Raw genomic sequence first — 27,077 nt, 5'->3', positions numbered from 1 at the left:
ACACCATCGAACGGACACGGTGATAACTCAATCGTGATTGTATAAAGGCATGGTGATATATCATCTCATCTCCGCCTCTTTAGTGTAATGATCAGCACGCTTGGCTACCGTGCTGGAGGTCTTGGGTTAGGTTCCCAGGGGGGTTAATTTCGCACTCTAATATTTCTTTAATATCACCCTGGACTGGTACCCTAAGCAGGACTGATTATCTTTCTTTCAAGTGTTAACGATCAAGATGACACTGCTTCTATATGATGCAGTCTCCTTTGCACCATTGGATGCGAATAAGGGTTAGAAGAAGATATATCATACATCATTTTGCCCCACGTGCGTTTATGAGATCGCATTTCGACTTTTAAAATTAAAAAAATGTTATAAAATTTCATATTGAATAAGGATTCATAGATTAAGAATCTGCATTTGAATTTAACATAAATGATTTGAGATTTTTTCCACAAGCAGTGTGTAATTCGTCATTTGTTAGTAATAGAAGTGGTGGTCGCTTCGACTGTTTGTCTTCGACAATTAATAATGTCAAACTGAGTCCATCGGCCGGTAGTGGTGGTGGTGTGGTGGTGTGGTGGTGTGGTGGTGGTGTGGTCGGGGCAACGGACTCGCAATAAGCGGCAGATAATGTACGCGCATCCTATAAATAGATAACACAGGAGGAACGGTGGCTATAATAAGAAGTAGGAAGACGGGTGGCGGAATGCGCAACGTGCGACTTTCATGCCAGGAATGTCGTATTGCCTGCGCCCGGTGGCAGCCACAACTCCCGACCCGTCGCCCGTCCTTCATATCACGCTGCTAGAGGAACCCAGTTGTCATGGTGGCATCAATTTTCGCATTTTTTAGTGCACGTGGTGTATGTTTGACATTTTCAGGGATTAATTTTTATTTATTTGATATAGTTCCATTTTTTTTAAATATTTTTTTTTATAATTATTTTTTCTATACATTTATACATATGGCAAACATATAATTTTAGTTTCGCTGTCCCTCTTCAAAAAAGAGACTGAGCTCATGCGCTTGGAGAGGGACTTACACTCAAGATTTATTGTTTTAAAATGATACTTTATTTTCTTCCAGGGACTCGTATAGATTCTTCCTCTTCTTCTAACCTTATTCCTCACAAAATGGCGCAGATAAGGATTAGTAGAATACGCAAATATGTTTCAGTATTTCTTGTTATTTGATCAGTTATCCTCTTCCGAGCGTAACGCCCCAACCGTGGGGCCATAAAATGTAGAATAGATAGCGTATGGGCCCCACCTTAGGGGCGTAGTGATTATTTCAAATTGATAATATTTATTGGTTATGTGCGTAGCATATGTTGAAAATATTGATATTTTATCTTAAAATTTAGTTTTAAAATAATAAAAAAAAAATCGTAAAAAAACTCAACTCTGCAGGGACCTTTTCATCGATATCTTACTACTCAATTTTAAAATAGAAAATTCGTTTAAAAAACTCTGCAGGGTACAATCTTATTTTTACAATGCTTTTAATATTGAAAATATACAGCCTTTTCATTAATAGCAATCTTACTACTACTACTCGAGAGGTTAACTTCAAGAGTTCCATTATTTTCACGCTTTCCGTGTTGCGTCCTATACATATCCTGCTACCTTTTTACCCAAATTTTAAAATTCCAATCTGAAATTGATTTATTTTATTTAAAATATTCAAAATATTCTTGAGAAGTTAAATAATATTTTGATTAAGCAATTATCGATTTTAGTGCGTAAATTTTCTGTCGCTGATAGTAGTTAGTAGCCTGTTTTATAGTCCAAGTCGCCTGGACGATGGACGGGATGTCGCTGATGGATAATATTCCCACGGTACCCGTAAATTGATTTCTCCTTCTCGAGTGAAGCGCTGAATCACTTTGTGACGCCACTCTAATGTCGTATCAATACGCCGGCAGAGCCTCCATTCTTTTTCACTCTCCCCTCAAATTAACACAAGTAAAACTTAAACCACATGTTTTCTACTAATAACATAAATCTCGATATTTAACGGTAACAAATCATCCTCTTTTATTTTGCTCAAGACAATACAATATCGAAATATTTTGACTTGATCTCACTACAAAGCAATTGTTTAACAATTTGTCATTTTGCTTATAATTTATTATTAGTTTTTTATGTGATAATTTAAGAAATACGATATAAACACCGTAAAATCCTGATAAACTGCTATGTTAGCAGTATGCTATCAGGTTCTAGGCATAAATTATCAATAGTAAAAAAATCTTACGACAAAAATAATGTACGGATTAATATTTAAAAAATTAGAAAATGAAAAAAAAAGTCAAATAATTTTGAAATAAATAAAGAAATCTCCTTCGTAAGGATTTTGCAATATTTTAATTATTTCGGTAAAATCGTAAAATTCTTCGAAATATTATAGCATATTATATAACGATATTTTGAGTGTTTTTAAATATTTGTTCATAAATCTGATATTGCAAAATAAAATAAATCAATGTGTAAATTTCATAAAGCGTTTATGTAAAAAAATGTTTTTTTTAATTTTGAAATTTATACGTTTATATTCAATTCACTGTTATGAAAATTTGTCATGTCGTCGCTTATCTGACTATAGTTGTTAACTGTCATTTTTGAGGAATTTCTGTTAAAAAAAGTTCAATATATATTTTTAAAGCATGCGTGCAAGTCTCATACCTGCATCATTCACCGTTAAACTGGTATCAAGTGTTTAAACATTCGTATCTTTTTACCAAAAATAATTATAAAATCGATATAAATTTAAATCTTACATTTTTACTGTACATATATCGATATAAAAAGGTAATTGAACATTTAAAAAAAAATGACCGCTGTCGAGCGCATAGTTACATAGTTTTCGGATTAACGGTAATAACCGCAAACAAAAAAATCGTCTTCTGTTAAAATTGTGCAAATACGACAGTTCGTTAGGATAGTGACGATGTGTCACGTAGGACATTATATAATATTTAGGAGCCATTTGAATGCATTTGTTTAACGTTCAAAGAAAGTCGACGGTATCATATTTGTACAGGATAAATAGTTTTATATATTTACTTAATTTATGTAAATATTATAGAATTTAAGTTTTTTTTAGCATTTGATGTCGGTATTTTTTAAAGTCAGAATCTGCTTTGTTATTTTTTTCTCCTTATTATTTATATTATATGCACATCTTTAAATATCAGTACTTAGCGTGGGAGATTATAAAGAACAAATATAATTAAGATGTTGCGGATAATCAAGTGATAAACGTGGAAAGAATGGCTAAGTCAGCCGATGACATATCGTTAGCTCTGTAAATGCCCTTCCAACACTTCCATATTCCTTTCCCATGATTTTTTAATAAGACAACAACATCACAGGTCAAGTTGGGTTAAAGCGCTAATTTATACATTCAAACAATATTTTCACGCCATATTACTCACGAAACTTATTTTAAATTCACCATACATATGTGTCATCATAACTTTATTATAATGGTGTCTAGGGGTTTTGAAGCAAATAGCTCCTTTTCGATGCGAATTAATAATTAGGCACGTATTATTTATAGATTTGTCGTTAAATTTGTAGAACTCTATTTTAATTTATATGTATATTAAATATTAAAATCTAACTCTGGTTTTTAGAGTACTAAATTGTTTATTCATATTAATAACGTATTAAATAAAAACACATAAAAAGATGGATCAGTGTTTCATTTTAATATTTAATATATAAATTAGGCACGTTATAAAATGTAGAAGTACCACGTTCAAATATTGATTGTAAAAAATATTTTTCTTTAAGTGACAAATTTTGATCTGCGGTGACCTTCGACGTCATCAAATTTTCTTAAATATAAATCTTCCAGCTCGGTTATCACTTTTGAACGTTATTTGTCAAGAATGTATTGTATTGCATCCTCGATCTCACGGTTGGAATTAAAGTGGAGTACCGCTACACGTCACTCCGCCCTGCGAATTATTCGGACGGTTCTGATCGAAGGATGAGTCGGCGTTTTCTTTCATCACCCAAATGAAACTAACCGTTTAACGAAAATTATAACCATTGTGAGCTTCGCGCTGCTCCCTATAGTCACGTATCTCTTTTTGTAAATCTGTTTACAAAAATGACACGCGACTTCCATCGCTGCTACTGCGATCTTCCAAAAAAAGGAATCAACATTCTTACGCGAATTTGGTCACCAGCAGACATGACACAGACGTTTTAAATTATCACATAGATCAAGATTGCTTTTCTTCTAACCCGTATGCGCACCCGATGGTGTACAGGGCACTGCATCGTATCGACGCAGTGTTATCTTGATCGTTAATTATCGAACAATAATGCGAAGTATCATCCCGCTTCAGTCCAGGGTGATATCAAATAAATATTACAGTGAAAAATCACCGATATTTTTTTTTGACCTCACCTGAGAATCTAACCCGGGACCTTCAGCAAGGCTAACCACTACACCGTGGATGTTATTTATTCTAGTGCTAGAGAAATAGGTATTTTTAATTTATGACTAAAACAAAGTCATTTCGAAGAACATCATTTGTTTTGTAATTTTCTAGTAACTATTAGTCATTACCCTCTGTCAATTTTATTTTTAATTATTGTCGGGTTACCTATGAACTATCACGAGCGTAATAAAAAATGAAAATACAAGTATTTTGTTTTCAGAATAAATCTTCAGTATGTAGTAACGTGAATAGAGTGAATTTATTATTAGATTAAAACCAATATTTTTAGCTTTTCCACTTTTTTATTTGACCAGCGACCGGGTTTCGTCGTTACCGACATCATCAGACTGGTGAGAGGCTTTACAAATTTGTATGTTATATATAAAAGAAGGCAGGAGTTGATAACCATGATTTGATATAATTTTATGAGAAATTAATTTAATTTTAGTGAATTTAAGTATTGTATGATATTTTAAATATTTTTTTTATAAAGGTTTTTTGTATTGAAAGCACGATTTTATATAAAGTTAAAATAGATTTGTATTTTTTGTAAATGAATTTAAATTATGTAACGAGGTATCAGGAAATGCTGGTTGACGGCTCCTTCCACTAAGCTGTGGTTGTCCGGGGGGAGTCCGAAGTTCTCTGAAATGTAAATTTCCCGGCAGTCATTTCTTATCGACAAGACATTAAGGCATCTATTGTTTCTTTTCTAATGGGTAAAGTAAGGGAGAATGAATGTGTGTTACTTGATCATTTAATATGTCTTTATTATGACAATTTTTTAATCTATTTATTTCCAAAATTTCGAGCCTATCTAATTTTTTACCTTTACTACATTTGTGTAAGATTTTTACATTAAAATTTTTATCGAAATCATGATTTGACTCTATCAAGTGGTTTGCAAAAGTGGAGTTTTCTTTTTTATTTCTCCAACTTTGGACATGTTCGTTTATTCTTATTTTAAACGATCGTCCTGTTTGCCCCACGTATTCAGCACTGCATGATCCACAACTTAATAAATATGAGCCTGAATTTGTTTCTTTTTCCCTTTTATCTTTATTATTAATTAGTATCTTCCCCAGATTATAATTATTATAAAAGGCTATGGAACATTCATCTTTGTTCGCTAGTTATCCGATTCTGTTACTACTATCCCCTATAAAAGATAATTTAGCCCATTTTTTAACTACTTTTGAAGTCTCTGTAATGAGAGCTTTATTTAATTGAGATGTTGCAAGTCTCTTTTGTTTTTTCCTAATTAATTGATCAATTAAACCACATTCATAACCGTTATTGGAGGCTATCGTCTTTATGATATTAAGTTAATATCACTGAACTTAATATCATAAAGACGATAGCCTCCAATAACGGTTATGAATGTGGTTTAATTGATCAATTAATTAGGAAAAAACAAAAGAGACTTGCAACATCTCAATTAAATAAAGCTCTCATTACAGAGACTTCAAAAGTAGTTAAAAAATGGGCTAAATTATCTTTTATAGGGGATAGTAGTAACAGAATCGGAAAACTAGCGAACAAAGATGAATGTTCCATAGCCTTTTATAATAATTATAATCTGGGGAAGATACTAATTAATAATAAAGATAAAAGGGAAAAAGAAACAAATTCAGGCTCATATTTATTAAGTTGTGGATCATGCAGTGCTGAATACGTGGGGCAAACAGGACGATCGTTTAAAATAAGAATAAACGAACATGTCCAAAGTTGGAGAAATAAAAAAGAAAACTCCACTTTTGCAAACCACTTGATAGAGTCAAATCATGATTTCGATAAAAATTTTAATGTAAAAATCTTACACAAATGTAGTAAAGGTAAAAAATTAGATAGGCTCGAAATTTTGGAAATAAATAGATTAAAAAATTGTCATAATAAAGACATATTAAATGATCAAGTAACACACATTCATTCTCCCTTACTTTACCCATTAGAAAAGAAACAATAGATGCCTTAATGTCTTGTCGATAAGAAATGACTGCCGGGAAATTTACATTTCAGAGAACTTCGGACTCCCCCCGGACAACCACAGCTTAGTGGAAGGAGCCGTCAACCAGCATTTCCTGATACCTCGTTACATAATTTAAATTCATTTACAAAAAATACAAATCTATTTTAACTTTATATAAAATCGTGCTTTCAATACAAAAAACCTTTATAAAAAAAATATTTAAAATATCATACAATACTTAAATTCACTAAAATTAAATTAATTTCTCATAAAATTATATCAAATCATGGTTATCAACTCCTGCCTTCTTTTATATATAACATACAAATTTGTAAAGCCTCTCACCAGTCTGATGATGTCGGTAACGACGAAACCCGGTCGCTGGTCAAATAAAAAAGTGGAAAAGCTAAAAATATTGGTTTTAATCTAATAATAAATTAAAAATGCAATTCCATCACGAAGTGTCAGTGGATAATATAAATATATGAATAGAGTGTGCTGGAAGTTCAATGGTATGTCTATTAGTGACGACACCGGCTGCGTCTGCGGCGAGTCCTAATAAATAGAAGCCAGTCGGAATTGCGATGCCTCGGAGTCACGCGCCCTTGCAGCTATTTTCCAAATATGATGTAATTTTGATAGCTTGCAATTAGGCAACCCGCCTTGCCCGCGTGGGCGGCTGCGAAGCACCGGTGATGCTTCACTACTTTTACCAGAATTTGTAATTTGTCCGTATCGACTCTTCCCGGCCACTTCTCGTGTTACGGACTTCCTCCGAGTGCGTTCGTGTGTGCCGCTGTTTGTTTCGCCTCTTTTTAAGTTTGCCCGAGTAGAGAGTTTGGGCCGTTTTGTAATAACGGGTCGGGTCACGGCCGACTGTCAATTCGCGTTCGATTAGATTACTTCCTCTCATCCTGATAGTTGATCGGTCCATCATTCCGCAGAGGCTAGTACAGCTCGGCGTGTGACTCGGGGCGATGCCGGATAGGTAATGTGGCTCTCCACTCCGCCGTAGATTTGGTATTATTACCGCCTCCGACGTAATGTTGTCGGGTTCGGTTTCCACTTTTATTGCACTAACCCGAGAGACAATTGGTCAGATGGATTGCACGAGGCCCAGGCCATAAATATTTATGCCTTATATGTGTGAGCACATCGGTAGTGTTTGTGTATATCATTATCGCTGTGGAATTCCACAACGCGTTCTTCTATATTTAGTTCTTCTCGTATTGGGCAACGCGTGTTTGCGGTACTCTTTCTCTATTCCGTGGTTTAATTGTATTTCGTGAAATGGCACGTGTTTTCGTTATTGAAATCCTATCCATCTTTCTATCCGCTAGCCGATCGCCTCGGTATCATTACTCGGAATGTAGCGACGTAATTTCAACATTCATAAAATATCACGCTATAATCAATATAAAAAAGTTCCTATTATGCGTAATCTGTATTATGATGTTCGTGTTTATATGGTCGGCAATTTTCTCCTCTCGTTTCTTTCATGTTTCAGCTCCGTTGACACGATCTTGGCTCGTATTGGCTTGTATTTTTTTATTGGTATACAAATATATATATATTCCTCTGATGCACAACTATAGTATATTAATAATAGATTACGTCACCTAGGATCGTTAAAAGTCTGACTATAATTAGAATAGACAGAGAAAGATTAGAAACGTCCGAGTAGTGGATGTTGAAAATGATGGAAACAATTATCAAACGATATGTCGAATGAGGAGGAATGTTTTAGAAGTGGGTTTTTAATGAAAAAATAATCAATAGAAACATAGAAAATATAAGAGAGAAGATAGTACAAAGTATATCCTGCAGCTAAATGCTAAACGATCTTACGGGTAACATAATAGAGGGGAAAATAGAAGGGAAGAAATGAAGAGAGAAGGACCTATGTGGAGCAGTTTAAAGATAACGCAGGTGTCGTGTGGTATTTAGATCTGAAAAACCAGGTTTTTGATGGCGAGATATATGTACACTTCAATATTACAATTAGGTAATCTGATGCCTTTTGTCTTCGCAACAAGAGCCTATGGAGCCGCGTGATTATTTCAGCCATCGGTTGTTGAGGATATTATGCATGCTCTGGATATGTTAGAGATAAATCTAGCAATTAGTGCTGGATGCTCTGCGGTTGCACCGAGTTCCTACGAACAGTCTCCCGTTGTGCGCCACACATTGCAGCTCCGTTCTACGCAATCACTTCTGCGGTCGTTGGGAATTCTTTAAAATTTTCTGCTTCATACATTCTTTTTTTTCTTAAACTCTAGTAAAAATTTCGTTAAGTAGGTACCCTAAGGCTACCTAAAATTCCTCATAAAAATCAAAATTTATTTAAATACAAAAGAGAGCTATTAATACATGGATAAAGTAGGTAGATCTGAAATAGATCGCATCATCGGCCATGCCGTATTTGATAGCATGTCACAAACAATTTTCTTTCATATAGTTTTATAAATAAATATTGTAAAATGTGCTCTTGGGACGGGAAAACTGAGTGAGGGCATATTATTGCAATTAGTAATTATGTATATGAAATAAAAATACCGTATTACCATAGTCATTTGTAAATAAGCAGTACATATTTTAATAATCTCTAATCACTCTCATAGTACTCATAAAGACTGATTGTTTTCGATATATTTTAAAACAAGTGTTTTTTTTGAGCTTATGTTTGTCGCTTTTTACAGTCGGTAGTCTTGGTAGTTAATTTCTTTAAAATGCTACTTAATTTATCAATTAATATTGGTGATGTATCGACTTTCGCTATCTCGGACCCCGCCCCGGAGGAGCGCTCGCCGCTCGCCGCTCGCTCCGCCCGCGGTACCGGCCGCGCTCGTCCATCAAAAACTAATATTTTACGCATTAACTGTATCCATCCGCATTAACAATATATATGTAAAACGTTAGGAGCCTGTGTGTGCCAGTGTCAAGACGCAGTACGTGTAATCATAGTGGTGATCTCTGGGAACCTGAGCCCGGGAGGCGGATACATCTCCATCAATTTCACCACCGAGACCAATTGATGGACCAATGTAATTTTTATATTTCTGTTTAACTGATTACTCCGACTATTGGTTGTATCGCAACGGCCGGCCAGCTCTCACACCAATAGCGCTTCCAGAATCTTCTGATCGTATACTATTCCATCTTCAAACATTCTGATGTTTCCGTACAATTCATCAATTATACGTTGCGTTTAATGCAGCGGTTAATTCCACGTGTAAAATCGCATGATTTTGATTCCCAATTCAGCTAGCCTAGAACCGCCTAGAAGTGCTCTATGCCCCCCCCCAGGGTCCCCAATTTCCCTAGTAAATGAAAACAAGGTAGTAATGTCTTTCAACCTGAACTCCTTCATTTACATCATCTGTATCTAATCGAGCGAATAACACCTGTACCAAAAAATCTGAAGCCAAATCAATACAATGTTGATCCAATGCGGTGTCATATGCACCATTTATATGCGAATAGGGGGTTGAAATAAAAGAAGAAAGAAGGTTTGTTGAGTTCGTTTTCAGTCGCATTTTAAAAATTGCAATTTGAATCAAACGTTTTATCTAATGCATGCTTTATCGATACACGAAAAGTCGCTTAGAAGATTCTGGGCTCGTAAATGATTTATATCTATCTCATTTGAATCTTCCCGGTCGATGGATGTTGGATTCGGCACAGACAGACACATACACACATACCGGCACGTAGAGGAAGAAAAACTATATTGCATAATATAGAAGAAGCGTTATTACCTCGGAGCGACCTTCACCCGAGTGGTGTTGCGGTTAGAAATGTATCTCCAATCTCGCCTAATCCGCGCAGCCATTCCATTACTGCCGCGAGTCCGTCCGATATTTGGTAAATGCCCCGACCGTTACACTTGCGCCGGAGGTTTTATATTACGGCCGTCTGGCATTGCCGAATTCATTGTCAAAGGCAAATGACCAACGGTTCTCGGAACTTCAAATTACACTTGTCGCGGTCTTTTGGCTTTCGAGCACGTGCGACCGGGAAAAATTAAATCTAATAAAACTTTTCCGGCAATGTATTATTATAATTACCTTTTAGACGATTTTTCTTGTTATTGTCATTGTACATTAATCAATATTCACTATGACTGCAGTCTAAACAGTTGCTCAAGCCAATCTTTCAAGGTCTAAGCCAAGATCACAACGTCTTGCTGCGTTTGTCTTGTGATATAATACGTATTACATATTTCCTCATTTTCTCCCTTCATAAAATAGCCCAAGTACTGTTTCTAAATATTTCTCTTATAGTCTCCCTTTTTCCTATGCGTTTTTAAACATCCTCGTTTCAAACATTTTTAACCATAATATTTTTAGCATAATTATGTAGTACCATATTTTGGATGTAATTATATTAATTTGTACTGTTTTGTAAATAAATTTTATTACAAAATGTCATTAAAAACGTCACTTCTTTTTTAAAATTTTTCTTTGTTTATAATGTATATAACTTGTTTGATTGTTTATTTTTATGTTTGTATACCATCAATGAAGTGTTAGGTATGATTCCCGATGCGTTCAACATAAATAGGATATTCTCGTTATGACGTTTAAATTTATTACTTTAGACTCCAACGATAGTCGTAATTTTATTATTAATGTATGAGTGATGAAGATGAAAAAAGATAAAAGAAAGAAGAAGATTTTGTATGAAGTTTATGTTCCAATGACTTACTTAAATCAAATTCACCTAATATGTACAATATACGTATGAACGAGTATATTGTAAAATATTATGAGACGATTGTTGAAGAAAGCTGGAATAATTTAGGTTGTGATTTGGTGGTGAATTCGAAGTAAATTGTTTGTATCGATGGAAAAGTACGCCGATTATCTACTCACATTATCCAACGTGATGAAATAATTATTTGCATATCGTAATTGTGTTATGACTGACTCGAATTGAACCAAGTATTATAATTAAGGAGTCTCATGTTTGTAATGGTATGAAATGAACCACATCTCGCTCATATATTTACGGAAGCACTTCGATATTATATTTTATTTATTTATTTATTATGTCACTCACTGCTCGACGCGTCGGAGCATCGTATCTCGTGTATAGCGGTACTTTTATAACGATAGAAATAAAATAAAACTTGACTCAATTTCAGGTTGAATTAATCTTATTACCTTTTTTTACCCTTGTTTGCGATGAAGTCGTTGACAAGCTCCGAGCTGCTGTGACTTTCGTAGCCGCTTAATGCTTTTTAATCGCCAATATTTATTACTTTTTAGTTTTTTAACGATTTGTATTGTGTGGGCAGAACTTTGAAAATATGCTAATGGAATCACGTTATATTTCTTGCGAATTGCCCACCTGGATTTTATATTCGATGGTTATTTATCATATTGATCTTTGTCACTTTTTAATAAAAATATGTTCCTCACTGACTAATGGTGTTGGCATTAACAGTAACGTTGAAATTACTCAGTTACAAGTGAATTCAATATCAGAGTTCGTTAATAATAATTTTTCGGAATTCGCTAATCACCTTATATCTGAAAACCATAATTTTTATAAATTAACGGGTATAGAAATTTTACTTGTAAATAAAACTGGCCTTTGTTTAGATAATCCAGAAAAATTATAAATAAGTAAAGCAATCAATAAAGACTTACCTACAATAAATAACCAACTAAATTTAACTTCCAGTCCACTTTTGAAAATATTTTCATTGTGATTCATTGTCTTTCTCTCTTTCAAAAAAATTTTTTTTATACAAATGTCAAATCGTAAGTATTTTATTTTTATTTTAATGACCTGATGATGGATTTTTTACCGAAACCGGTAGTCACAAAAAAGTGTGTAAAAAAGTGGTATTACACAAAGTTATACCTAATAAAAGCATAACCAATATAATTAAATCATAAATATTTTATTTCTACACATAAAAGTGTTATTAGATTTCGCGTTTAATCTCGAAAAGTTTTTATTTTATCAAAGAATACTACTCTATTTTGTTACTCACATACATGTCAAAAAAAGTTTGATTTACAATTTAAATTATATGAGCTTTATAAAATCAGCATATCATATATAAAGTTCCACAAAATTGCATAACCCTGCAATTATGTATAGAAGTGGGATAGTAAGGCATACATTTAAAAAATAACACAATTTTTAACGCACTAAGAAAATATGAAAAACATCGAGTTTAAACATTTTATTTGATTTCCATTCATATTTAATTTTAACTTATTATAGTCTCAAACTAGTGGTTTGATAAAATCAATAATTAGCATTGACATTTAGGGCTCTTCTGCTAATGCTCCTTGCAGTTTTTCTTAACTGAAGAAATAAAAGCAGGTTTCCATACTCTTATATCAAGAACACTTTTAATCATATAATTAATTATGGATTTATTATTATTTATATTTTTATGAAACTCTTGCTTCAAAATGTTGCAGTTTATGACTTTTCGTATGAATAATTTTTAAGATTTCTACGTTTTTGTTGTTGTATGGCTGATCGTTATCTATAAAATGGTTAGCGAACCCTGAAAAAATATTTCTTAAACATAATTCATGTTCCCTGAATCTAGTTTTCAATGTATGAACTTACAGCACAGTTGAATTTATATACGCAACTGATTTGTTATGTGGATGCCTTCACAAAGGCTGGTACGTAATATAATAAACGCTACATTAGATATTTTAATGTTGAAACTATGAAATAGAATACGTATTAGCATGATGAATGAGCAACGGCCGTGGTCCTGCAGATTGCGTGCTGGTTCACTTTGGAGGAGGAAGTAATGCCGTCCGGGCAGTATAGGCCACGTCGTTAACCTTACCTACTCCGCCATCGGTGATTGACTACTAGAGTTATTGTCTATTTATAATTTCCCGGACAGCTATAAATAAACATTTTTGACAGGGTTCCCTCATTCTGGTCTACCCCACAAGTTGTTCCATTCAACTATCTTTCTTCTTATTCTTCTTCCTCGTCTTTCATCCGCACTCAGTGGCCCCAAGAACACCAGGCCAAATAACGTAGATAACGCAGCTAGTATCTTATTTAATAAATATTGCAATTTTACGATTAATATATATATATATATTTTTTAACTTTTCGTTTTCTTGAAATTTGGTTCCATTGTCACGTCGTTTCAGTGATTATTATTAAAACTCGCATACCGTTTTCACAATTCTCGTTAAAAACTGACCATGTAATGAATATTTTATACAGAAGTACAGAAATCTGATAGATCCTTGGATTAAATAAAATAAAAAACGATTTCTAGTAAAATTTTACCGTAGCCGGTTTAAAATATATTTTCTAATAAAATACCTGGCTCTGTATCCCACGCAGTTAAAATTAATGTACGCGCAGCCTGTTTCGTTACTTTTGACGTATATTTCAACGACACTAGTAAAAAAAATATATACTTAACTCTTAAACTCTTAAAATCTTAAACTTCATCCATAAAACGACAGTTTTTGCTGTTGTATTTCTATTATTTCTAAGTATTTCTGCAAATTACGAATATTTATTTAATTGGTTTTCGATTTCTGACCAGTATAAGATAAATCGTTAGCTCGCTGAAAATGTCAAATATACAAAGTGTCATTTATGCAAAGCGTTTTAAAATTTGGTGGTACAATGATAAATCGATTGACGTACATAACTAGATTGTTTTTTTAAAGTTGTCTTTCTAAATGTTCATAATCGTTAACCACTTTTATGTAATGTAATATAACCAATAATATATACATGTAATAATATTGACGTATGTATTTATTTTCAGTGGTGAATCTGATCCCTGGGAGAAATTGGCCAAGTTGATGAATCTCCTAGAACCGTTGGACTTGCAAGGTGACCTGCTGAGGTTAGATCCAGCTGAAGGTACGTCGACACACCTTTAACGTATTATATATTTCCATAATTCCCATACAATGTCATGTTTTCGTTTGTAATTTTGTGTAAATATCTAAATGATATGAAATAGTTTCAAGTATCATGCGGTAATATTTAAGTTACTAGTTATGAAATTATTTTGATATCATAATGTCATATTCCGTAATAGGGAAGTGCACAGGCTGAGATAAGCATTATCAATGAAATTAGGAAACGTGTGTTGAGGGTGTTTGGGTATTTGGATAGAATGAGTGAAGAAAGAAAAGTTAAATAAATTTGTGAAGCGAATGTGGTTGATAATACAGTCAGAAGACCAAAGAAAAAGTTGTCATGATCAATTATTTCAAATACTTAGTTATTATTTCAAATAATAGTGGTCAGGTTAGGAGTCGGAATAATCGGCGGGTATGTAAAAGGAGATGCATGAATGCGGAAGAGGCGAAGATTGTTTATAATGAAAAATTAGTGTGGCTTTCTTTTTTCTCTACCTAACCCTGCGTTAAACCGGCGTGATGATTAGTTAGTTTTTTATATTCATATTCAAACACCTATGGTCACCTGATGCGTGTGTTATAACGGAGGTCACCAATTTGGGCACCTCGTGCTTGTGTTATTGTGCGGGAAGCCAGAGCAGGATATTTAAAAGAAATGTTTACTTACAGTTTGTTTATTGATATAAAATTCTTACACGATTTGTTAACGATTTGATATTAACTTATTATAATTTATCTAATTGATTATTGAACTTTAATGAAATATGAAGCTAAAATATACGTTCTTTAACAATCAAGCGATGGCAGGCGATTCTCGCCCCCGCGCTCCGGTTGGCTGCTTTTGTTGAATCCGCTCAGTGTTGTCAACCTGATAGTAGCAGTAGTTCAGTGTTGCCAACTTGGTAGTAGTAGTAGCTACCCGCCTACACACCTTACTACTGTTTTTTTTTCCATATGGTTTGATAATCTCAGGGCGAAACAGCTGTTAAAAATTTAACTGCATTGTATTGAATCGTAAATTGTGTCTTAATTTATAATTATGATATTTTAGGGTCACAATTATGTCGAATATTGAGATGCCTAAAATTATTGCGACCAAAAACGGTTCAATATACGTAATATTTGTTGCTTCTTCCTCTTTTGTTTTTCATCGTCGATACGCAATCATCTCGCGGATCGCACCACTGCCGTATTTATTAATCTCTCGTCCGCGTGCGCCCGTGATACATAACCTCTCCCGATATGTTAAGAGTTTAGAGCCCTTTATCCTCGTTGGCGAGGACCTCACGCGCTCCGTGACAGCTCTCCTGGTGGTCTCCCGATTCCCGACTCTCCCGTGGGCGGGGGTGGGTGCGAGCGTCTACTGAACGGGAACTAGACTACCGCTTGCCGCGTGAAAGTGAATTAACGGACCTTATAGACAAGTCATATTTTGATACTTGCTTTGGAATTTAGTAAAAATCTTTAAAAGACAACTCTCGTAGGGGAAAAATTGATTTACTAATTGATTCGGCAGTCACTTTGTGGTAATATATATTCCATTTTAAGTCAAGTTTTACTTGGTGAATACCACTATTCCACAAAATCAAATGTGATACGTTTTCCGATGCATCCCGCATCATTTTAAACGCCAATAAAGTGTTTGAAAATGATGCAGAATGCATCGAAATCACATATCACAATAGATTTAAAGAAATAAAATAAGAAAGAAATAAATTACATTGCCACCAAAAAATGTCAGTACCAAACAATCTAATAAAAAATTATATTCAAACACCTTTGACAATGTGGGCGATAAATTCAAAATATTTATAAAAATAAATCTTTGTATAATTTATGATATAGTGTTGTGTACGAGTATACTTAGCTATCCTTAGATGGAATGAAAAACCTAGGAATTTTTGCAATAATTACATTCGTAAATAGTCTTAAAGAAATACCGATGCGATTCAAGTTTCATAGTTAAATTGTTAGGTTTATTCGTTTAATCATCATTGTTGTCCGTCATAAATTGAAATAATACACAGTAGAAGAAATTCCCTTCGGCAATAGTTAAACGGCCATGTCTTCGTACGTAATCTGAAGTATTTCCTAATTGATGCGGCCGAACGCGAGTGTGAGTCCGGAGACGAGAGAATAAATGGAATTTACGACACTACGAGTAATAGGCTAAGCATCTCTCGGTACAGTAAATCTGCATCCGAATCAGTTTAATCCTAACGTGTCGCATCGAGGGCTGGCGGCTCGCTGTCCCGAGAGTTCATTGTCGCCGTGATGTGGCCAATTTATTGCCTCCTATATGACTGGTGTGAACGGATAGCGCCAATCTGTAATGTCGAGGCGGCCTTAGTGCTCGCCACCTCGATAAGATACGGACGAAGCTGGCTTCCATTCCTCATAAAATCGAGCTAATAATATCGATTTTATCCGTGATCGTTCATTTTTATTCAATCCGTCTACGATCGTTAAAAATACTGATGCTTTACGAAACATGTAATCTGTATTTTATTTATTTATTTAGATTTTTTAGTATAGTATTATATGTAAAAGCGTTCAAATAAGTTTAAAAATAGTATTTTAGTAATTTAAAATATAGTTAAAATTAAGAAAAGTGTTGAGATGGTTTGGGCATGTGAATCGAATGAGTGTTGAATATAAATGATAATTATTTGAAAATATGTACATTCTTATCTCGAATTGAAAATTGCAAAATAGGATTTAGAGACCTTTATCCTTAAATAGTTGCGAAATAATTTGGAGATATTCTAATATTCGACAAATTTATAAATTAGAATTAAAACAATTTTTTTTGTAATATTTTATGCTAAGTTGTTATTTTGCGTACAATGTTATATTAAACTGTACTAATGCATATATTTCAGTTTCAAAAACTGAATGACTTTTTGTTACATTATCGCAAACGTATCATTTTCATTAGACACCGACGCCCGAGCAATTCGCAAACCCGCCAGTTCCGCCTCGCGCGTTAGTGTGTTCCCATTATCTGCACCTATCTGCATACACTCCGCTGGCATTTGAATCCTGATAGCGTTTTCATCGCCATTACGTATTCCTTCTTCGTCCAGACATAGATTGCGCAATATCTTCTCACGTGCTGTTAGCTTCGACCGAGAGAGCGCTTTGTCGATTTATTAGTTCGCGAAATTCGTCCGGACCACGGAGTAGCGGGACGAGGTTCTCACCATACGGGTCGGCAGGCTAAGGAGTGTCCACCTTGTCTGCAGGAGTCGATCCTGCACCAAACATGGACTGGAAATGAACGAAGGAAGTGTCAACTACCGCTACTTTAGGCGCCGCCGTGCTTGAAAGCTAACTATTATACCACTATCCTGTAACGAGTTACCCCCTTGTTTTATATCGAGTCCGCAATATTTTAGTCCATCCTAATGCTAGATTTGCTCCACTTAGGGGTTATTCGTACTTAGATTTTTAATGATATCTCGACGTGTATGGAGAATATTGACATCTTAACTAAGATAAAGATGAATATGGAAGTCGGATACAAAAAGTAAAAACGACAAAAAAAGGATTTGAACGCACTCAAAATGTTCCGAATAAAATAACTGGTGAAATTATAAGCTTCATAAAAATGAAAAAGCATATTTTCAGGGGTCTCCTAGTATGTGAAAAAATTCGGATAGAATCTTGCATGTATTTAAAAATAAGGGATGTATATCAATCATGGGTAGAATGGTAAATTTTACACGTAATAAAGTGATAATTAAAAACAGTCAGTGCCTACGTCTTGTCTATACCCAGACCTTCGAACTCCCTTTTCAATAGAATTTCTCAGCTATCTATGTTGTGATAGCAATAAAAATCTTTTGCCGAGGAAAAACTTATACGTTTGTTCGCACTATCATTTTGCCCGGTTTTTGTGTACTGTTTTAATATTGGCCCACGTGTTTTTTTTGACAAATATTTTATGACAGTGTTTATGTAGTTATCTCGCTGTAACGGTCATATAGCTGTAGATTTTATTGGCTGGGAGATTCATATATCATAAAAACTCGTGTTTCGCTATGGGTGTCAATAATTCCGACGTCTCTGCATATCGACTACGATGCCAATAATTATTATATTACCTACTGCATTCGTTGCGCATATTGTAATCATAAATGATGATACTGTCTTGATATGGGTCTGTTTTATTTTATTTGGGAGTTTGACAGTTCAGTCACATGAAGTTTTACACATATACGAGTACAAGTACTTGTGCTGTTCCAATTACAAAATTCATCATTTGCAAAAATACCTGGAAGAGGGATGGGAGGGAGAAAAAGGGGAAAGATCAAAGCTCAAGTCAAAGACAAATTCTTCGAAACAAGGGACACATCACGATATCAGTGTTTACTAAGAATTTATGTATTTATTTTTAAATCAAACACAGATTTTTTGTCTGCTAAGTTGTATTTTATTAAAAAAACACGTAAAAATTTATATTGCGACAATTGTTTCGCCTAGTTATGGCATTTTCAAATGAATGTATTTGATTTAAAAATTAATACCGTAGAACGGGGATACTTGAACGTTGATGTGTTACTTGAGCCCAGTACAAAAAATAGATTTAAATCTGTATTTGGTCTACAATAATGAACGTATCGTGACAATAAGTGTCACCTGTCAGGGAAACAATGAATCATGTCAATAAGTTCATGATTGTAGACCATATACAGATGTAATTATTTTTTGTACTGGGCTCAAGTAAAACATCAAAGTTCAAGTAGCCCCGTTCTACGTTACATAAATTAAAATGGAGTTCTACAAATTAAACGCTAAATCAATAAATTGACTAAGAATGTTAAATGATCTCAGCGCTGACAATGTCGAGTTGAATATTTCAAAATCCCCATATTCATCGTTAACAAATTTCGATGAAGGATAAATATAGGAACTTTTCGTTCTATTCGTGGGAAGCGCTAAGGAGTCCTGGTGATTCATGGGAACTCTGAAACGTTTACGTTCCAGCAATCCGGCGAATCAATGTGCCAATTGAGCAATTTATAAAAAAAGATCACCCAGACAGTTGATTTCAAGAAGAATGTCTTAATACTTATTAAAACTAACTAACTAACTAACTAACCATCACGCTGCTTACCCGCAGGGGTAGGCAGAGAGAGTAGAACGCCACTCCACTCGCACGTCTTTGCAAACATTCTTAGCCTCTTCCACGTCCATGCATATCCTCAAACATACCCGCCGATTGTTTCGACTCCTAACCTGACCGCTTTGGCATACCTGGCAAATTAGTGCATTTCCATAGATTCGGTAGTGGCTGCAGTTGTCGAGTTGGAGCACTATCGGGTCGTCTGATATTACGGGCTATCTGTATCTCGTCGGATAGGCGTTCGGTCCATTATCCACTAGCCGAGTGTCGGGACATCGGCCGCGGCCCGGAATGGCATTTGTCACGCGCGGCCTTATTGCGGGCGGTTAACCATTGAACCCCTCGGCCCTCCTGGGAAGTGGGCGAAGGCGGGACCGTTAGCCATTCTCCTCGACTACTTGCCTGCGCTGCACCGTACTACAGCCGCATCCATCTGCGCGCACCGCAGCCGGTTCGCGTATCTCGCCAATATCTCCTCCTGTCCTTGTGAAACATTCTACTAGATAAATCCCTTTATTATTTGTAATGTAAATAAATAATCACATTTTTGGAGTCATCGAGATTTTTTGATATAAAACTAACTAACTAACTAACCATCACGCCGCTTCCCCGCAGGGGTAGGCAGAGAGAATACAACGCCACAACACTCTGTCTTTGCAAACATTCTTCGCCTCTTCCACATTCATGCATCTCCTCATACATACCCGCCGATTGTTACGACTCCTAACCTGACCACTTTCAAGTATTTGGAATACCTGATCGTGCCATGTTTTTCTCGGTCTTCCTCTTTTTAAAATTGAAAGTAAATAATAAGCTTTCCATCTCTAGTCCTTGTCAAAACCAACTGTTGTCAAAACCAATTTGATTGTAATTGAAACTTGTTGACGCTTTACACTATCCGTATTTACAAATCCTGTTAAAATTTGAAAGAAGTATATGGAAGTCTGGGCTATTTACAGGCCTTTTATATATAACCTGTTATAGGCTGGTTAAGTGATCACTTTACCAGCCTATGACAGGTTATAAGGTCTGGAAATACCCAGACTTTATAAGCCCTGTAAATATCGATATTTCCATATTCTTCTTCAATTATGTTGATATAATGTTAATAAGATGTGAAAATGTAAAAAATACTCTCATTAGTGAGAAGAGAAACTTAAAAAAAAGTATTTGGACATACTCAAAATATTATTAAATTAATATTAGAGTGAAAAATCACTTTGATCCCCCTGGGAATCGAACTCGACACCTTCTGCACGATTATAATACACGGTATTGAAAACTAAGTTTATGTCGTAAATATGTAGGTGGTAATATGTGGTTAGTTTACAGCAGTTAGTGTTTTTTCCGTGACTAGTTGTTTGATCCTCCTGCCATAGTAAGTGGCGTGTTGATATAGCGTTTGTCCATCAGCAGTCGTCTCCCCGGCCGCGTGGGAGAGCCCCGGTCCGCGTTCCCATCCGCTCGGGCCCCCTGAACTCTGCGCCGATATCAGGAATGTGTTGATTGGCGTGCGCTGGTACCCGCAAGTAGGCCGAAACCATCAGCGGATATGGGCTGGCGGTACAGACTGCGCGGCCCGCCGGACTGCCCGCCGAACTCCTATAATCTGTGTAATGAATGCCAGGAACACGTAGTAAACCTTCAATTTTGTAAACTGTGTTTCAACACCTATTTTTAACCTAGTTAGTTTAATATTTCAAACAGCGTTCAAGGGTACAAAGCATGACCAGTATCACTAGTTTTTTTTGTTTCTTTAATGGAAGATATTGCTTCATGACAAAGATATTGTTCTGTAAAAGAATTTTATAAAAAATAATCATTAAAATACATTAGTGTCATTGTAATTATTATTTATAGTATTTAAAACCTTTTCTTTGTGATCAGGTATTTAAAAAATGTTTATCGTATTAGTATATTACCATTTACCCAAATTTCATGACGAAATCGTCTCTTCATCAGGACAATTATATCAACAGCATTTGGGCAATATTTCACTACCCTAAACGCCTTTTTTTTGTTTTATGCTGAAAGGAGCCAGTCCATAAATTTGAAGAATAAATCAATACACGTCGTTTGCCGCACATTCGTTTGAGTGATCGATACTTTCATCCTTTCTTGATAAGTCCATGCCTCATTTCCATACATTAAGCTTGGTACCAGGACTCCACTGGTGAAGGTTCCGCTGTTAGATATTTGTTTGGTTTAACTGATTTGTTGCGATTTGTTCCCAGCACTAACTCTATTTTATATACTTTTATCCATATTTCCATCCCTAGAAACACTATGCCCTTTTAAACACCATTTTTTTAAAACACCGTTTTCACAGTGTTTTTTTCATTCCACAAATATTGAAAGTAATTGATCTTCAATGTTTTTTCTTTGATTCGAAGACCATGTGTGCTTTGCTTGTTTCGACCCGTAATAGGAATATTTGTGCAAAGTATTTGCGTAATGTATACACGATACCCGTCTAGCAAAAATAATGAACGTTGGTTTGCCATACCCGTCAGTTAATATGACCATCTATTATTACTGCATATAGTTATTGCGCACCCAGTGACCCCTGCAAAGGTGAGTCCCATCACGAGTCGAGAACAGCCTCCTTTGTTACTGTACCTAACCCTTTAGGCCATCGATGCTTCAGCACTGCTTCTCTGCTCTGTTGCCCTGGTCATATGCGCCTTATTTCAGTATATTTTACAAAAAAAAAATAACGCAATAAAAAGCTAAATAACTTATTGACCGTCACGCTGCTCTTCTGCATGGGTAGGTAGAGAGATTAGAATGCCACACCGCTCTGTTCTTGCAAACAATCTTCATCTCTTCTATATTAACGTATCTCCTCATACATACCCACCGATTATTCCGACTCCTGACCTGAACACTTTTTAATATTTGAAATACTTGATCATGCCAACTGTTTCCTCGGTTTTCCTTTCTCTCTTCGTAACGAAAAGCAGAAAAAAAGTTTTCGGTTATGCCATGTGTTTTCAATATGTCAACGTTCTTTCAATTATCGCGTATATTTGACATGTAAAATAATTCGGGAAAAATCTTACATACTCGTATATTTAACGAAGGTCTCTGCTAAAAAAAATCCAACAATAGATGGTGGTGTCAAAGGTCTAGCATGTAAAGGGAGGTCCAATTGAAGCATAGATATAACTTCTAAATCATGGATAGAATGGTAATTGTTACACGTGTATAAAGTATTCACTTAAACAAGCTTATGACAGGTCGTAAACCGATACATACCCAGACTTCCATTTTATTCTTTATCTACCTTAAAATATCAATAAATATCTTGATATTTTATTTATTTTTAGCACGCGATTTGGGTTGGAGTAATATATTTTTCTTGGTTTAATTTTGTTTTATCACCGAGAGGTTGGTTCGTTTACCTATATATGTTGACATTTAATTCGCCCTTGAAGGGACATTCGTAAATAAAAGTTATTTATTCGTTAAAAACCTTTGCCAAATCTCATTCGAGTATCGTTTTATGTTTCGGGACAACAAAGGTGCCCGGATGTTATTTATGACAGTCTCTCGGAACCCTTTTCCAAAATTAATTATTGTTACATGAATCTAAACCATTCATATATCATACTTGGAGGATAATACAATTATGAATAGATATCTATAGGTTGGTTCAAGACGTTGGTTTTGTTTTGGGGTTTAGAGACGTTTTTGGGTTTTGCGTATAGCGCGTACAATGACCACCTCCGTACCCGCTTAGAGGCTTTTCATCTTCTGTAACATTGAATCAGTTCTACAAGGTACTATGTGGTTGCTGACCGCGACTGGCGGTCGACTGTAACTCAATTTTCTATATTCTTTTAAATAACTTATGAGCGTTACACTGTATTGAGCCATCACAAGGGGAAGGGTTCGCCAGACACATTTTGAGAGTGTCCAAATAAAAGCTTTCTAAATTAAATCATAGACGGCTGTTGGGAACTCAATCACCTGACGTCATGAGATGGATCATATAAGTACCTATGACTTCCAAAAATTTGAGTAATGTGGTTGTCATGGGTAGAATGGTAAATGTTACATGTGTGTAAAGTGATCACACAACCGGCCTATGACAGGTCTTCTTCTTTTCTTCTTTAGCCTTCTTTCCTCCGCTGCTGGATATAGGCTTCCGTATCCTTCCGTTTTTTTCGGTCGGTTGCTGCTTGCAGACAGTTTTTACCCCCCACAGCGGCTATGTCGTTGGACCATCTTTTTTTAGGTCTTTCGACGCCTTTCTTGTATTTCCAAGGTCTTCATCTCAAAATTTTAGATGTCCATCTTGTGGGGTCTTGTCTCGTAACATGTCCTGCTCATTGCCACTTCAGTTTTGCTACGCGATCCGTGATGGCCGCTATTTTGGTTCTGATCCTAATTTCCTAATTTCTTATTTTGTCTCTTAGGCTTTACCAAGGCATATATAGCAAGCATGGAGCTTCCCTTGGATCGCTGTGTGCATTTGAGCTTGGCTCTTATAAAAAGAAATGTAGAGATGCTCAAAAAGCTCAAATGACAGGCTGTAAGCCCTGTAAATGCCCAGACTTCCATATTCTCCTTATTCTATGATGAGATGTTTCTCTCATAGAATAAGGAGAATATGGAAGTCTGGGCATCTCTTCAGTTTTCGACAAGTCACCTTGGAATTCCACGTTGCATAGCTGTCATGACACATGTGCGTTTCCCGGCAGTAAGTCTTCTCTGGAACTATTAACTATGTTTCCTGACGCGATGGTAAAGTGTTCATGCGATCAGCAGTCGGCATTAGTAATAATAATAAATTATCGGAGTCTATCGATTCTGCATGTTCAAATAACGGGCCGGAGACTCACTACGAGTATACTGACTCAAGGTCTCGGCCATATTTGTTTTGGTGCACGAAATGCAAATTGTAAATTGATGTAACACGACTGCGCAAAATGGATTTGTATTAATTATCTTTAAGCAGAAGTGACTCATGACATTGTATCATCTTCCTCGATACTAAATGTTCACCGGGATTTTGGTTACGGCAAGGCTTTTCCACGTACAATATCAGGAACGAAGTTGAAACAGTTTGATTGTGATAACTATTGTAGTACAGCAATGTAGCTTCCTATCTGCATCCGTTGGTGAAAACGGCACCGAATCGATGTAGTGTTAACATGATTACTAATCACACGAAGGCAAGTTGGCTAGTCCAGCGCTCCAGATTCTTGGTTTCTTGGAGTGGTATATTTTACATTATACAGATGAGGCAAGTGAAGGAGTTAAGGGTGATTTTATATAGAAAACGAAATGTTGGAGGAATAATAGGTGGAATAAGAATAAAAGCAACAATGGCTAGGGAAGTCCGGGCTGCTTACCCATAGAATAGGATATGAATCCGCCGAGGATAGCTTTTCAGGAGGGACGAATTAAATCGTTTGCCAATAATATTGAGGGTTCTGTCCTGGCAAGCTCGCCTCGCAGTAAAATAAAGCTCACACACGTAAGTAATTTGAACATTTACAACGCCTTTTACGATAATGTGTGGTCGGTCGGCTCGAAGGGCTGTCCGCTCCCACGGAGAGTGCAGAGCGCAGAGCGCGGAGCGGGGAGCGGAGCGGCGAGCACGGCGAGCACTCCGCTCATGTCGGATGCGTGTCCGCGCATGATACTTGCGGTTTGTATGTCATAACGCGGGCCGGCCGGTCGCCCATAAACAATCCGAGGTACGCGGAGCCAGAGCTATTGAATGTTGCACAAAAAGTCGCGCCCTAGGGCACGAGGTGTCCGCGATAGGGCCGCGGCCGTTACATTTTGGGCATTCCATCCGTCACAGCGCCGGCCGGGTGGACTTGCGGAGCGGAGGTGGCGGCCATTTGTCGCTGCCCTCCTCCCTCCTCCATCTAACAAATTACGCTTCGTTGTGAAATATCTTCGGCGTTAAACTCGACTCTCGAGGAATGCGCGTGTAATTATTGTCCATGTTTTATGGACATTGGCTTCAAATTATTTAACAATACCCGTATTTTTTATTTAAAATAATAACACTACCGTTACTCGGGATTTCTCATTATTAATGCATTCTCGTAATGCGTGTTGCTGGCGTAAAATACAACAGATCTATTCGTCTGTAGGTTTGTAATGGGTATTGACTGCCCCTGGAGGGGATGCGTATGGAAGTTTATGTATTATTGCGGTTCGGAACTGAGCGAAGCGTTCATTTTTAAGTTACTTCGAATTCACTGCAACACAATCAAATTAACATGATGCTGTTCGACGTTTTTTTCCTCTTTGATTGCCACTCGAGACTACTACCATTTGAATGGATGTTGTTTATAAATATCATATTTGCCTTCACTATTAACTCCTATGAACGTATGAAGGTATCTATCGGATCTTACTTCTTCATTAAATATTTTGTTCAGTATTTATAAGAGTTAGACTGTAATACATTGAATATTTGTGAAGTAGATGTTATCAAAAGAAATAATATACATAATTTAATTATTATGTGTTTTTTTTTAAATCGCATATTGAATTAGCCTAATTAAGTCAAATGAACTCCTATTTGTTGCATAATTTTTGCTGGTTGCAATTTATTGTAATATTTAATTTTCTGACCCTGAAAAAGACAAGTGTTAAGGAATTTTTTTAACCTTTATCTGGCGTCCAGTTATGTATAGGGCGCTGTATTTCATGGATTCAGTGTTTATTTAAAAGCTAGCCAAGAATCTAGACAATCCAAAATTTATTAAAAATAGAACATTGGAATCGATCGAACACGCAATCACAGAGGAGTCCAGATGCATCGGTGAAATAAACACCAGAATGGGCTGGATCGAACTGTAAAAAATTGAAGAAGAATTTTATGAAAACACATTTCAGGAGTGCGAGTATAGCACTTTATGGTAGCAAAACCTGGACGATGACTAAGACGGATAGAGAAAGATAAAAAGCGTTCGAGTTCTAGTACGAGTGTTAAGAGAAGGATGAAAGCTATTAGCTGGATGGAAAGAGTGACGATCGAAGAGGTTTAAATAAGAGCGAAAGCATATGTTTTTGCCTAGAATTTTCACTAATGAATTACATGAAATTATACTAACCCAATTCGGAGTAGGAATAGGCTATAAAACTTTTAATGAGCCTAAATAGGGACATCATAATTGATGTTGCATAAGTTGTAGCTAGATTTTCGAGTCATTTGGATGATAGGTAAAAAAAGAAGAACGAAATAAAAAATGATATTTAAAAAATAATATGATAGGACATATGCGGAGGTCCTCGCCAAAACGTTACATTTCCATCCATTATATATTATTTTTAAGTAATCAGGAATTCTAGCTTGTAAAAATGTTACATTGGATTTCATATTGGTTTAACACAGGATTGGTCACGTTTTGTCGCAACTTTCAATTAGATTTCGATAGAATACAGTAAACAGAACAGATTTGCATTTAAGGTATTTCTGTGCAATATTGGTAATGTAACATTTTGGCTAGGACCTCCACATATACTGCGGTATGACCTTATCACCACGATAATAAAAGGGATAATGGAAGGGAAGAGAGGAAGAGGTAGAAACCAGGCATCGTGTGGGGTAGAGATCTGAATATAGAACATTGAATATATAAATAGTTTAGAGACTAGAAAGAA

The 27,077-nt window shown here is 35.7% G+C and overlaps 1 protein-coding gene across 1 annotated transcript in view; it reads left to right on the top strand.

The window, feature by feature from the left end:
• LOC148300237 (uncharacterized) overlaps window positions 1–27,077 on the top strand; it is a 104,529-nt gene that overhangs the window by 67,256 nt on the left and 10,196 nt on the right. Inside the window, exon 17 of the mRNA XM_088275064.1 lies at window positions 14,212–14,309. Within this exon, the coding sequence (XP_088131190.1) occupies window positions 14,212–14,309 (98 nt within the window). The remainder of the gene's footprint in view (window positions 1–14,211; window positions 14,310–27,077) is intronic.

The sequence above is a fragment of the Brachycentrus maculatus genome, unplaced genomic scaffold (genome assembly GCF_059751285.1).
Source record: "Brachycentrus maculatus isolate JH-2025_06_01 unplaced genomic scaffold, ASM5975128v1 h1tg000778l, whole genome shotgun sequence".
NCBI classification, from domain to species: domain Eukaryota; kingdom Metazoa; phylum Arthropoda; class Insecta; order Trichoptera; family Brachycentridae; genus Brachycentrus; species Brachycentrus maculatus.
Note: the sequence above shows the minus strand (reverse complement) of the source record. Positions and strands in the feature narration are given on the sequence as shown.